Source organism: Indicator indicator, chromosome Z, assembly GCF_027791375.1.
Source record: "Indicator indicator isolate 239-I01 chromosome Z, UM_Iind_1.1, whole genome shotgun sequence".
Classification (NCBI taxonomy): Eukaryota; Metazoa; Chordata; class Aves; order Piciformes; family Indicatoridae; genus Indicator; species Indicator indicator.
Genome location: NC_072053.1, coordinates 22919782 through 22934227, shown reverse-complemented (window position 1 = coordinate 22934227; position 14446 = coordinate 22919782). Strand labels below are relative to the sequence as shown.

The following is a 14446-nucleotide window of genomic DNA, read 5'->3' as shown; positions in this document are numbered from 1 at the left end:
CTTTATATCACAGAATCATAGAATCACAGAATGCCAGGGGCTGGAACAGACCTTGAGAGATCATCTAGTCCAACTCCCCTGCCAGAGCAGGATCATCTAGAGCAGATCACACAGGAATTCATCCAGGCAGGTCTTGAATATCTCCAGAAAGGAAGACTCTACAACCCCCCTGGGCAGCCTGTTCCAGTGTTCCATCACCCTCACAGTGAAAAAATTCTTGCTCATGTTTACATGGAACTTCCTATGCCTCAATTTCCACCCATTGCTCCTTGTCCTGTTACATAGTTTTACCTAACCTTCATCTCCAAGTAACCTTTCAGCTTCAATATTATTTGAGATTTAAAATGGCATTAGAATTCAAGTTTAGCTTGATGAAGTCCTGAACCGACTAGCAAATCTTTGCTACACAGAGCAATGAAGGTCACAGATGTGGATCTAGAACTAAGTGTTTGAGCACCTTTTCTAATCCTTTTTGATTTTGACTGCAAAGAGAACATGGTGACTAGTAGAAGTCACTTACTTCATTCTGTATATTAGCATGGATTACACAAATAAATTCGTATTCTTATTTGCTTTGTTTCTCACAACAAATACACTAGTACTCTACCTTCTGCCTTCATTTTGTCAGTATCCATATAAAAAATAACTTTGTAATGTCCTCCTAGAGATCCAGATTGTAAGAAATGCGTCCCGAAGTGTTCGATAAGTCTTCGGTAGATGTTGTAGTTGTAGACGACGGGAAGGTTGGCCAGTTCCTTCCAGAATGGCTCCGCAAGAGTGAGAAAGTCTGGGCGGTTGTTAATAAACTGAGCAACTTCCACACTGTTCTCAACAACCATCAGCTGCTTACTCTAAGGGAAAGGAAAAGATGTCAGTCATGTTCCATTGTCACTATCAGGACAGGTCCTACTAGCCAGATGACATGCATGTTATTTCATCTAGTAACCCATGGCTTTATCAGAGATGTTAGATATGTCTAAGCAACTTAGAAAATGCAAACGAATACCCTGAAATTAGGAAATAGCTTTTGGACCTTTAATTATAATTGCTGCAACATCTTTCTTTTCCTTCTGTGAACCTGAAAGATACTGTAAGGAAGAATAAGAAAGGAAAATATCACTCTTCAAAGCTAATGGCATTTCCAACACCAGAAATCTGCCAGTAGCAGGTCAACAAGTCTTGTCTCAAAGCAAGAAGCACTAGAAAGATCTTCTTTGCACTCTGTTTTGACCAGAGAGCCTTTCCCTGCAAAAGCCAGCAGCCACATTGAGTATGCTGTTGAATTATAAAATTTTTTAAGCCTATGTAATATTGTTCACCTCAGCCTCTCAAAGTTCACAGGATCATAGGATCACAGGATGCTAGGAGTTGGAAGGGACCTCCAAAGATCATCAAGACCAATCCCCCTGCCAGAGCAGGACTATAGAATCTAGCACAGGTCACACAGGAACACATCCAGATGGGTCTTGAAAGTCTCCAGAGAAGGAAACTCCACAACCTCTCTGGGGAGCCTGTTCCAGTGTTCCATGACCTTCACAATGAAGCAGTTCCTCCTCATGTTGAGGTGGAACCTCCTCTGCTGTAGTTTATATCCATTAGTCCTTGTCCTATCATAGGGTGCAACGGAGAAGAGCCTGTCCCCTCCCTCTTGACTCCCAGCCCTCAGATATTTATAAACATGTATTAAATCCCCTCTCAGTCTTCTCTTCTCCAAACTAAACAGCCCCAGGGCTATCAGTCTCTCCTCATAAGGCAATGCTCCAGTCCCTTCATCATCCTCATAGCCCTCCATGGGACTCTCGGTTTGGTATCACCAGCAAACTTGATGAGCAGACTCTGTCTGTCCCCTCATCAATGTCACTGACGAAGATGCTGAACAGGACTGGACCCAGCACTGATCCCTGGGGGACTCCACTAGTTACAGCTCTCCAGCTGGACTTGGCACTACTGACCACCACTCTCTGGACTCTTATTTTGTAGCCAGTTCCTGATCCATCTCACTGTCTGTTCTTCTATCCCACACCTCCTGAGCTTGCTCACAAGGTTCTGAGTTCAGCTACAGAACTCTCTTCTCAACTTCTTTACTTTGGCCTAGAGTTCGTGGCTGGGCATGTTTAGGTTTTCCAAGTTGCTTTTCTTATGCTATGTCTCAAAACATATCATTCTTAGTGTCGTAAAATGAGTTTGCTTTTTGTCGGGTTGGGGATCACAAAACTTATAAATTTGTTAGTTGACTTAATTTGCTGTAAGATAGAAGTTATATTTCAAAACTGAGAGTTAGTCTCAAATTATTTAACAAATTCTACCTTTTCAGTAAATAAAAGGCATAAGCATTGAGACATGTTGATTAAGACACCAGATCTCTCTCTTAATGGAGTTCTACTCATGGAATTCATAATATAAAATAAATTAAATTTAATCATAGAATAATTTCTTTCTTTTCCTCCAAGATATTGTCAGAGTGTATATATATATATATATATATATATATATATATATATATATATATAAAACAAAAAAGACAGTAAATCATCAGAAGAAAATAGAAAAGATTAATCAGTTAGGAGAAACCAATGTTTTTATTGCTTCCGTATGGGGGAAAACAGCTAGTAAGTAAATAAATTACTAATAAAGAGGTAAAATGAAGAATGTAAAAACAGCAGCCAAGCTTCTCAAATGCTAACCAAAGCAGTGACCTCTTTGTAAATGTTTTGTGGATTTTTTTCTTTGTACCAGAAATACCTGGATAAAATAAATATTTGCATCTCATTATAAATGCACATGAAAAAGTTAATGCAAAATACTATACACCACAGTGACAACTTTTACATACCTTTTGACTTTGTTGTAGAATTTGATTCTGTGAATAACTGTGTCCATTGTTTGATTTTTCATACCTCTCTGTATGTTTCACATAGGACCAGCTACTGTTGAAAAACTCATAATTGAAATCATTCTGGATTTTAACCTAGAAAATAAAAGAATTGTGCAAAAAATGCTTCATCAAGCACGTTAAAAATGCTAACTTATGGAGTAGAGCAAATCCTTCCTGATGCAAAAAATTCTATGTGTTTTTCAGGTTAAATACCTTTTAGATCTCAGGAAAAAGTAGTTAACACCACTGGAAAAGCATTATTTTTATGTGTATATACATATATATATATATATACACACACACACACTTATGTATTAAGTGTTTATGTTATGAAGTAAAGTACATTAAGGATTGCTTGCCATGGTTTTGATAAATGTTAAGCAAAATAATTCTCTGAGACAGCGACTTCAAACAAAACACAGCTGTGGAAGATCTCCACAAAGCACCCCATAGCCTTGCACACATAACATTTCTTAGGGTGATCTGGGCCACTACTTATACTAAGGCTTTCCATTCAGTATAACTGTGAGAAAATTAGAATTCTCATTCAAGGAATTGCAATTTTTCTATTTCAAATTATTAAGTGACTGCAGAGAGGGAACAGGTGTCATTCAGCTGCATTCAGAGAAACCCACCTGCCAAGAAAACCTGCAACGTTTGCATCATTGTCCTAGTTTTAACCATGACTAAATATAAAGCTGTGCTTAATGAAAACATACCTGGAAAGTATAAGCAAGAATGCTTTCACTCAGCCTGTAGTAGTCTCTGCTGTCGCCACTAAAGACCTTCCGGCATTGTCCTCCAAAGCTTTTTGTATGAATGACTCTTCCCCTAGTCTCATGAGTGATGGCATCAAAGCTATGAGAAGAAAAGCAAGAAAGATCATGAAGAAAGAGAGGTAGCAAATTATTTTACAGGAAGAGAAAATTATAGAGCCATTGTAACTGAAAGAGTTATCCGCAGATTCAGATCATAAGCTGGTTTACCCAAGAAAAGGGGTATCAACTGATAAACTTCTAAACTTTCAGAATTGCAGTGTGCATGGCATGTTCCAGCAGAGAAAGCAAAATATTGTTTTTGATTTGTCAACAAAAAAGAACATATGTCAATATCTCTTAGTATTAAGACATGCATGTCTATCACAATTGATTCTATTTTTTATTTTTCTGGCAATCCATGTAACACAGAAACCACAGGGCATCCATTCCAAAATAGCTAAATTATATAGCACAGCAAGTGATGCAGCTATGCTCAAGAAACATAAGGTAATTATTTTCCTAGGTAATAGATGGGATGTATAAACAGAAATCCATATGTATCCGCAGTACTAAATGTAACAGCAATGAACAAAAAGAACGAGCAGTGCTGGCTCATATTTTTACTGCTAATGATAATGTGTTATTGGTTGATATTTCATTTCATATCACAGAATGCATTGGATTGGATGACCTCAAAGGTCATCTCATCTAACCCTCCTGCAGTAAGCAGGGACATCTCCAATTAAATCAGGTTGCTCAGTTTGACTTTGAAAGTTTCCAGGAATGAGGCCTCCACATCACCTCTGGGAAACCTTTTCCAGTATTTCACCACTCTCATTGTAAAGAAATTCCTCCTTACATGCAACGTAAATCTATCCTGTTCTAGTTTAAAAGCATTGCCCCTTGCCCTACATCTACAAGCTCTTCTAAATAGTCCTTCCCCAGGCTTCCTGCAGGTCCCTTTCAGATATTGAAATGCTACTTTAAGTTTAACCCAGTGCCTTCCCTTCTCCAGGATGAACAACCCCAACTTTTTCAGCCTATCTTCCTAGGAGAGATGCTTCAGCCCCCTGATCATCTTTATGGCCCTCCTCTCCTCCAGCAGATCCATGTCTCTCATGTGCTGGGGGGCCCAGAGCCAGACACAGTACGCCAGATAAAGTCTCACCAGAATGGAGTACAGTGGCAGAATCACCTCTCTTGGCTGCTGGTCACACTTCTTTTGTTGTAGCCTGGGGTGCAAGCAGCCTTCTGGGCCGCAAGTGCACATTGCTTCTCACCAACCAGTACCCGCAAGCCCTTTTCTGCAGGGCTGCTCTCAATCTCATCATTCCCCAGCCTGTATTGGTACCAACAATTGCACCAATCCAGGTACAAGACCTTGCACTTTGCATTATTACACTGAACACTTGTGCATATGGGACGTTTTACCACAGGCCCAGGAAGATTATTTGTACAGCCAGAGCTTGTAAATATAACAAAAATGTAAATGTGTTTAGCACTAATATTACTGAGCACAGATCATTACCCTTTTCCTGTAAGTTCTGAATTTGGAGGTGTTTTATCAATATCACATACAGTTGTCTTCTCATCACATCGATCTTCATCTGCACCATCTTCCTCACAATCCTGATCACCATTGCATACAAGAGATCTGCTAATGCACTGACCTAAATAAGAACGAAAATGCATGAGGAAAGGACAAGTGTTCTTCTTTCAAAAATAAATCACCTAAATTCAAAGCAGAAGTCCCATTTATCTGCTACATTAATTAGCTTGCTCACTCCCATGATGAACCATCTGTGCCCAGGAGGCCTTGTGAAACAACTGTAAATGTTGACATAAAGAAATAGGGTAAAGGACACTTAAGGGAACCACAGCTGTTTAAGGCTTATGATGTGTTAATACAACAACTGATTTCTACATTTTTTCCTGAGCTTTCATCCTTTGACCCTGTCATTTGTGATTAACCCTGATTAATTCTGTGATAGCTCCAAAACCTGTTCAGATAAACTGGTGGAGGTTTTGTGAAGGTCATGGCAGTTGCTTGGATACGAAGACTCTTTTATTATTAGTTTCTGTGACCCAGGTGATTTTCAATGTGTTTGTATGTAGGCTAGAATAGCTTTGAATAATCTTGTCTGAGGCTGCATTCCCTAATTATCTTCTCAAAATGAAAAAACAAAAAAAAGCCCCTGTATTCTGGGGTAAAGTAGTAACCCAGAATGACTTAAAGAGGCTACCAGGGCTACAGCACATTGTCTGCAAAGCTCTGCAATCCTCCAGATGAAATTAAGAAAATTTGTAATTGAGGCCAGGAAAAAAGGAAGCATTCTCCTAAATAGAATATATCTGTAGGTCAAGGGTTCTGCAAAGCCACTGCCCATTTACTAAAGTTCAAAGATAACAAAGGTATCTTCTTAACTTTATGACTGGAGAATGGTGAAAAAGATCTTGGATGGTACCTGAGGAGCATCTGAACCGATCGCCACAGCCATCTCCTGTTGGGCATCCTCTTGTGGGAGTGCATGGTCTTGTTTCAAAGGCATCCCCAGAGCAGGGTCCCCCCCCATACTGGCCATAAACTGCTACTGTCCGTCTCCGAATCTGAATGCAAATTAAGACAGACCTTAGGAATCCAAATGCAAAGCAGGAATAGTTTACCATTGTCAAGTCAATGCTAACACTCTACTACTGTAAGACATTCACTTTTTTTATCCTGAGAACAACCACACTTGGTATTATTACAATATGGTAACAAACTCTCAAGTTAATACAAAGACAACTATTTTCTTTGTAAGTTCTTTGGACTGATGCATAAGCTTTGTTAGTTGGTTCAAAAATCTAATATATAATTGAAACTAAGATAAAGCTGCTGCCAGTTTTCAGTTTCATTTTACATTTTTAATAGGATCAATGATGCTTGATATGAATTTGCTGAAGTTCTTCAAAGTAAACAATGTTGTTAAGGAAGATGATAAAATCTATCATCAAATGGACTATTTTTTGCTTCTAAAAAGAATAAGTACTGCCTCATGGCACATCTTTAATTTTAACTAATCCCCCCCCTAATTGATGCAACATCAAAGAAAATGAAAAGGAAAATCAAAAGCAAATGTGTTGTACATCAATAGAGTTGCCCTGTAAAAAATCATTGACTTGTTTTCTTTGAGGATAACACTTTGCAACCAAGTTTTCTTTCCCTGAGATACAACTCCAGTAATGAAAAATCAGTGGAATTGGTACAAACTAGCATCAGCTGTAGGAGAAATGTCTCAGTTTACCAAGTTCAGATGAAATTATCACTAAAATAAAAAGTGCACAAATTATTTTACAACATGAATATCATAGCTTTGAAGCAGAAAATATTTGGGGCAGACTGGAGGATGTCCCTTCTGAGTTCTTCATTTTTTAACCTTCTTCATCTAGGGCATTTGTGTGACACCTGCTTTGGGATCTTAAAGACAGAGTAGCTCCCAATTTACTGGGGAAAAGGTATATGCTTATGAACTCATGAGTACAGGAAAAGTGTGTCTGTCTATACCTGATTTTGAGTACAGCCATCACATTCAGACCAAGGGCCAAAAGAATTCCAGCGGCAATGGATTGGAGTGGAAGGGCTGCTCCAGCAGTATTTTTTGCATTAAAAAAAGAAGAGGAGGAGGGGGAAAAAAAAAAAAAAAAAGAAAGAGAGAGGAAAATCATCAGGGATGTCCATCTATAAGTACTTGTGCAAAAGTTTTCTAAACAGCAAAGCTGGCCTTCAATAACAATTAGAAGTATGCTTAGGCTTCCCCTAAAACCACTTGGATTTGCTTTTCCTGTGTAAGAATGAATACAAACTCAGATTTCTGGTCACTGAAAAGAAGAAACTAGGTACATTCACCTAGCCTGAAGATCAGCAAGGTCTTTTTGGAACCATAACACAAGCCTCAAAGACCAGCTTCACATCACAAAGCAGGGAGAGGCCAGACCACATATGGAGACTGGCAGGGAGATGCTAGGGATATTTGTGCTATAGCACACAGAAGAGCATCCTGTGGCAGCTCTCCAACAGCCAGTTTGCAAATGGGAGGTACTGAAGTTGTTACCTGTACCCATGATCCAGGTTGACTACAGGTAAGTTGGGTGTTTCACAGATGGCATTGCTGTGGCTCACACTGTCACTATGTGCCCTTTTCCTGAAAGGCAGCTGACTCTGCTTCACACAGGTAAGGGACACCATAATGCCTCACTCTTGCCACCACCTATAGCAGTGGTAGTGCTGCCACTGGGAAGTGTCTCCTCTCTCAGGAAACATATCTGAAGACCTCTTTAAGCTCTGCCCCATGTTACATGCCAGAAGGTCGTCTTAAATTATACATGCTTAGTCTTCAACATGTAATTTACTAAAGATATATTCACCTGGAAAAAATAGAAAAGAAGCCTGAAACTTCCAGCAGCAGAAAAGTCCCCAGCACCTGAATAGAAAGAAGAGCAAAAGCAAACTTACTTTGCTTTTCTGCACTTTCCATTAGCTCATGCAGCTGTTGTAACTTCCCACAACCTTTAAACTAGTCAGCTAAGAAATAGAGTGCCACACTCATTTTCATGAGCTTTGTTGTACAAGCTGTTAGTTTTCAGTTTTCTTTCTTGTAATAATGCCCAATTGCATTTTCAGTTAAGTACGTCTCCACATAAATCAATATTTCATTGCACTTGCCATATTCACTTCACCAGTACAAATTAATTAAACAATTGTCTTACCTTCATAGCAGATGAAATACTTAAATATCCAGCAATTACCAGGGAAAAAGCACTTCTACTCAATTCAGCAGCAAAAGGAGTCAGTCAGTCTGTCTGCTACTTTATGTCTCTTCTCACTCTGTCTTGCTATTCTGCTACTCCTCCCCTAAAAAAAGGCTGAATATTGCCAAAGAATTTTAATCTTAACTCATCTAGTTTTCTCCAGGGACTCTGGGAGCTGCTCAGTGTTTTCAAGACATAAATCAAGGCTTGACAGTACTGACTGTGACTGGCACAAAGTTGTGAAGAATGCTTACTGGAAGAATATTATTCTTTTCCACATCTTTTCTCTCGTTGTTTCTTTCTTCTGAACAAGATTTTTCAGAGATAAGAGGCCAGTCCTGGTGTCACAGCTACTACATTGCAGCTGAGTTTCCAGTTTCAATAGGAAGAGCTAATCTACATGTTGCTAAGGTTTAATTTTGATACTAACCATCAGGTTCTACATCTGCAGTCATGCCGACTTTTGTGTACTAGTTCTTTAATTGAAATCAGCTCATGGGAGCTGAGTTCAGGGATCGGTACTGGGTCCAGTTTTGTTCAGTATCTTTATGAATGACCTGGATGAGGGGATTGAGAGTACGCTCAGCAAGTTTGCTGATGATATAAAACGGGGGGCTGGCTGACACCCCGTCAGGCTGTGCAGCCATCCAACATGACCTGGACAGGCTGGAGAGCTGGGTGCAGGCAAACCTCATGAAGTTTAACAAGGACAAGTGCAGGGTCCTGCATCTGGAGAGAAATAACAACAGGCACCAGGACAGGTTAGGGGCTGCCCTGCTGGAAAGCAGCTCCACACAGAAAGACCTTGGAGTGCTGGTGGACAGCAAGTTCTCCATGGAACAGCAATGTGCTCTTCTGGCCAAGAGAGCCAATGGCATCCTAGGATGATGAAGAGAGAGGCATCCTAGGATGCCTCAAGAAAGGTGTGTCCAGCAGGTCTAGGGAAGTTCTTCTACCTCTCTACTCTGCCCTGGTGAGACCACACCTGGAATACTGTGTCCAGCTTGGGCTCCCCAGTTCAAGACAGACAGAGACCTGCTGGAGAGAATCCAGCAGACAGCCATGAGGATGACTAGGGGACTTGAGCATCTCCCCTATGAAGAGAGACTGAGATCCCTGGGGCTGTTTAGTCTGGAGGAGACTGAGAGGGGATCTCATCAATGTGTATAAATATCTGACGGGTGAGTGTCAAGTGGAGGGGGGCAGGCTCTTTTCAGTGGTTCACAGTGATAAGACAAGGAACAATGGGTTCAAACTTGAACATAGAAGATTTCACCTCAACATGAGGAGAAACTTCTTTACGGTGAGGGTGATGGAGCACTGGAACAGGCTGCCCGGGGCAGGTGTGGAGTCTCCTTCTCTGGAGACTTTCAAACCCCACCTGGATGCATTCCTGTGTGGCCTACCCTAAATGATCCTGCTCTGGCAGGGGGGTTGGACCTGATGATCTCTTGAGATCCTTTCCAAGCTCTGATATACTGTGATACTGTGATCTGAATGCAAGTTTTGGCCATTCTGGCATGGTCCTACATGTTAAAGATGTCCCAACATTGTACACTGCCCCTATTTTCAATGATATGTCAACAGCTGGGTTTTCATGGAGATGCTCTTGCAGAAGGAAGAGCACTTCAGTATATCTTTCTTCACCCTGTCAGGTTCTCTTGGATTTTCTTTTGATTTATCATTGTAACTTTATGTTCTTGCTAAACATTCCTAATGTCTACTCAGAAATAGGCCTTAAATCAATATTTGGGGGGCGGGGGAATAAAAGTGGAGTAGTTTGAGAGATGCAAAGGGTTAGCCATAAGGCAAGGCATTTCCTGTCCTGCACAAAATGATTATTCTAGCACAAGAATGATTAATGCAATGCTTCACTTGCTGGGCTAATAATATCCTCCCTGATCTGGGAACAGCATGAAACAGTATTGTCTGTATTCTACTTCAGACTAAGGTCAGACAGAATATAATTATATCAGCAATATTTCCCTGTAGACTTCCAGTCTTTTATAGGATTGATGCTAAGGTTATTCAATAGTTTACCAGGCTTTAAATACTCTTGTGTCTTCATTGCCCAAGTTCATTATGTGTTACAGCCCTAAAGACAGTCTGCGCTCTGTTACTGCTGTAAATGTCAAGGATCCAATGACAACTGAGTGGAAAAAGAATATCTTGTCATTATGGTTTTAAATTTTGAAACTGACTTGAAGAGTTTTTAGATTTATTTCTGTTTGCAAATGCCATCTCACTTTTTCATCATAAAAAAATAAAGGCATTTTAATTGCCTGTTCTGCTTTTAATGTCTTTGTCATGTTTCAACGATGAATAATAATGCCTTGGGATGTGTCTCTATGAAATATGTCAAATAGCATTAACACTGTGCTAACTGTAACGAAAATTATTCTCTCTTGGGGTGCCTTGGAGAAGGATATTGCCTGGAATCAATATGCTGCAGAAATTACACCAAACAAACAAGGGCTGTGAGAGTTTGAGTTTGAATGAACTGGGCTGAAAGAGAAAAGGCCATGTTATTATCATCCAAAACTGAGAGAGATTCACTAGTATATAGGTAATAAATCAGACTGGCCTAGACCACAGACATTTCAGCCTGTGTATACACAAAGGTGTATTGGGTTTGGCCAAGCTGGAGTTAATTCTCCAGTGCTGTGTTTTGCAGCAGCAGTTGATAACATAGCAATGTTTTGGCTACTGTTGAATAAGTACCCAGGCTATGTCTTTTCAATGTTTCCCTGCCCCAAGAGTACATTGAGGGATGGGCAGGATCTTGGGAGGTGACATGGCTGAGCTGGCATACCTGGACTGGCCAAAGAAGTATTCCATGCCATATGACGTCAGCTCAGATATAAGAATGAAGTAAAAGAAGGAAGTGGGGGGATTGGTCCATGGCGTCTATCCTCCCAAGCAACTACCAAGCTTAGAGAGCCCTGCTTCCCGAGACCGACCATCGTCCTGCTGATGGGAAGTAGAGACTAACATCTCTCTCTTGCTTCCGTGCGGTCTATTGCTTTTGACTATCATTGTTATTAAATTCGCTTCTATCTTATTATTAGCTTTGGTCAATTTTTTTTTTTTTTCTTCCTCCCCTCTCCCCCTTTCCATTTAAGAGGGGGAGTGATAGAGTGGCTTTGGTGGGCATCTGGCCTCCAGGCCAGGGCCAAACCACCACAGTCTATTTTGGTGCCGAAACCCAGGAAGAAGAAAAAGAAAATACATATATATATAATATAGCTGTAAACTCTGCAGTTTTTCTATAAGCCTGCTGAAGATACAAGCTTCTGTGCTGGTCACGTGGCTTCTTGATAATATTTGCTTTGTTTTGGAAACATTTCGGTTGTTTGGGAACATGCCGAGGCAGATAATGGCTATGTGTTTGTTTCTCCTACTTGTAGGGCTACTGTTCTGTGGGAGCTATGCTGGAGAGGTTATCATTTCTTTCTCCCCGCCTGAAATGAATATAGAGAATTTTATTATGCAGGCCCCCAAGATTTTGATCCATCCTTACGTGAGCTCTCTAGTACTGCTAATCAACGTCACTGGCATGTTACAGGTTTTGTGGAGTTTGGTTCCATCATGGTATGACAGGAAACAGCCCTTGGGTGGGGATATATTGAAACGTGCCCTGAGGTGGTCGGTCCCTGGGTGGCAGGGAGTGTGGAAGGATTTGGGCAGATTCCTAGGACGGTTATCACCTCCCATAGCCTGGGACTTTACCCCAGAAGAGCTGAGCAATCCCACTAAGCTGACTCACCATCTGATACAAGGGTGCCTTGCCTATCCCAATGAGAACCAACAACTTCTTGCACTCTATTGGGGCCTGGCCTGTGCTTACCGAGCCACAGTTCAGTGCTCTAAGAAAACTGTGGCTGAGGCAGGTACTCAAACATTACCTGAGGATATCATGGTTGAGATGGGGACCCAAATGACAGCCAAAGAGGTTGCCCCAGTAGTGAAAAAGAAACAGTGGACAAGGAGATCAACAGGTCCCTCTCATCGATTGATAAGGGATGAGGAAGATTATGCTCAAGAGGCTGGTCCATCAACTGGGAGATCAGAGGCAGTGAGCGAGATCAAGCAAGAAGCAGAAACTACTTGGTCCTTAACCTCGGCAGAGCTGAGAGACTTGCGCAAGGATTACAGCCGCCAGCCAGGAGAGCGGATTGCTGCTTGGCTGCTCCGGTGCTGGGACAATGGGGCTGATAGTCAACTGCTAGAAGGGAAAGAGGCCCAACAACTGGGTCCCATTGCCAGAAAGAGAGGTATTGAAAAAGGGATTGCAAAGGAGACAGGCATATGCAGCCTCTGGAGACGACTCTTGTTAAGTGTGAGGGCAAGGTACCCATGCAAGGAGGACCTTATGAGCTCTCCAGGGAAATGGAACACTGCAGATGAAGGCATCCAGTACCTAAGAGAATTAGCGGTGCTGGAAGTTATCTATGGTGACTTAGATGATCAAAGTGTCTCCACAGACCCAGAGGATGTCCCATGCACGCGGGCCATGTGGAGGAAAGTGATCCAAGGTGCTCCAGCATTGTACTCAAGCAGCCTAGCGTTGATGTACTATCTAGATGAGGACACACGGCCTGTGGAGGTAGTGTCAGCCTGGCTCCAGAATTTTGAAGATAACCTCTGCACCAACTCATTCCCACGAACCAGTGCCTCACCTATTAGGTGTACCCCAAGAAACCAGTCCCCTTCTGCCCCAGTTGGAGGGAAGGGGAGACCCAGGCGCACGCCACGTGGAGTACTCTGGTTCTTCCTGCGTGACCAGGGAGAGGACATGAGGAAGTGGGATGGTGAACCCACTTATAAACTGGAAACTCGTGTTCGTGAACTAAGAGGGAAGACGGCGGTTAAAAAGGGATCATCTAAGAAGGCAGCAAAGGTATCTGCTGTAGAAAGCCAGGAGAGCAATCAACGATCTTCCAGGAGGAAAAGAACTGAGGTTACACCCCTTGATCCTGATGAGGGGACCTCTGGCCACGTACCACCTGGATCAGACATTGAATATTCTGATGAAGACCAAGAGTAGAGGGTCCCTGCCTTTGGCCAGGAGAAGGAAAGGGATGACAGAGTATATTGGACTGTGTGGATTCGATGGCCTGGCACATCAAAGCCACAGAAATATAAGGCATTGGTAGACACGGGGGCACAATGCACGCTGATGCCATCTAGGCACAAAGGTGCTGAATCCATTTGGATTTCTGGAGTGACGGGAGGCTGCCAGGAGCTGTCTGTATTAGAAGCTGATGTGAGTCTAACAGGGAGCAAGTGGGAGAAACATCCCATTGTGACTGGCCCAGAGGCCCCTTGCATTCTTGGTATAGATTACCTCAAGAGGGGGTACTTCAAGGACCCAAAGGGTTATCGATGGGCTTTTGGTGTGGCCACAGTGAACACAGAGAAAATCAGACAGCTCTCTACCCTGCCTGGCCTTTCAGAGAAATCTTTTGTTTTGGGATTGCTTCGGATTGAAGAACAACAGGTGCCAATTGCTACCAGAACAGTGCACCGGAGGCAGTATCGCACAAACCGAGATTCCCTGGCTCCCATTCATGAACTGATCCACCAGCTGGAGATCCAGGGAGTGATCAGTAAAACACATTCACCTTTCAACAGTCCCATTTGGCCAGTGCGGAAGTCTGATGGAGGGTGGAGATTAACGGTTGACTATCGTGGCCTGAATGAAGTGACGCCACCACTGAGTGCTGCTGTACCAGATATGCTAGAGCTCCAGTATGAGCTGGAGTCGAAGGCAGCCAAATGGTACGCTACCATCGATATCGCCAATGCCTTCTTCTCAATTCCATTGGCAGCAGAGTGCAGGCCCCAATTTGCCTTCACCTGGAGGGGTGTACAATACACCTGGAATCGATTGCCCCAGGGGTGGAAACATAGCTCCACCATTTGTCATGGACTGATCCACAGTGAACTGGAAAAAGGTGATGCCCCTGAACATCTACAATATATTGATGACATCATTGTATGGGGTGACGAGGCAAAAGAAGTG

The 14446-nt window shown here is 42.1% G+C and overlaps 1 protein-coding gene across 1 annotated transcript in view; it reads right to left on the bottom strand.

The window, feature by feature from the left end:
• The window catches only part of C7 (complement C7), a 31341-nt gene extending 22465 nt beyond the window's left edge, over window positions 1-8876 (bottom strand). Inside the window, exons 1-8 of the mRNA XM_054397535.1 lie at window positions 8865-8876; window positions 8038-8093; window positions 7178-7253; window positions 6099-6240; window positions 5162-5303; window positions 3595-3733; window positions 2834-2968; window positions 608-851 (exon numbers count right to left, since the gene is read on the bottom strand). Coding sequence (XP_054253510.1) covers window positions 608-851; window positions 2834-2968; window positions 3595-3733; window positions 5162-5303; window positions 6099-6240; window positions 7178-7253; window positions 8038-8093; window positions 8865-8876 — 946 coding nt within the window. The remainder of the gene's footprint in view (window positions 1-607; window positions 852-2833; window positions 2969-3594; window positions 3734-5161; window positions 5304-6098; window positions 6241-7177; window positions 7254-8037; window positions 8094-8864) is intronic.
• Window positions 8877-14446: the final 5570 nt, after the last annotated feature.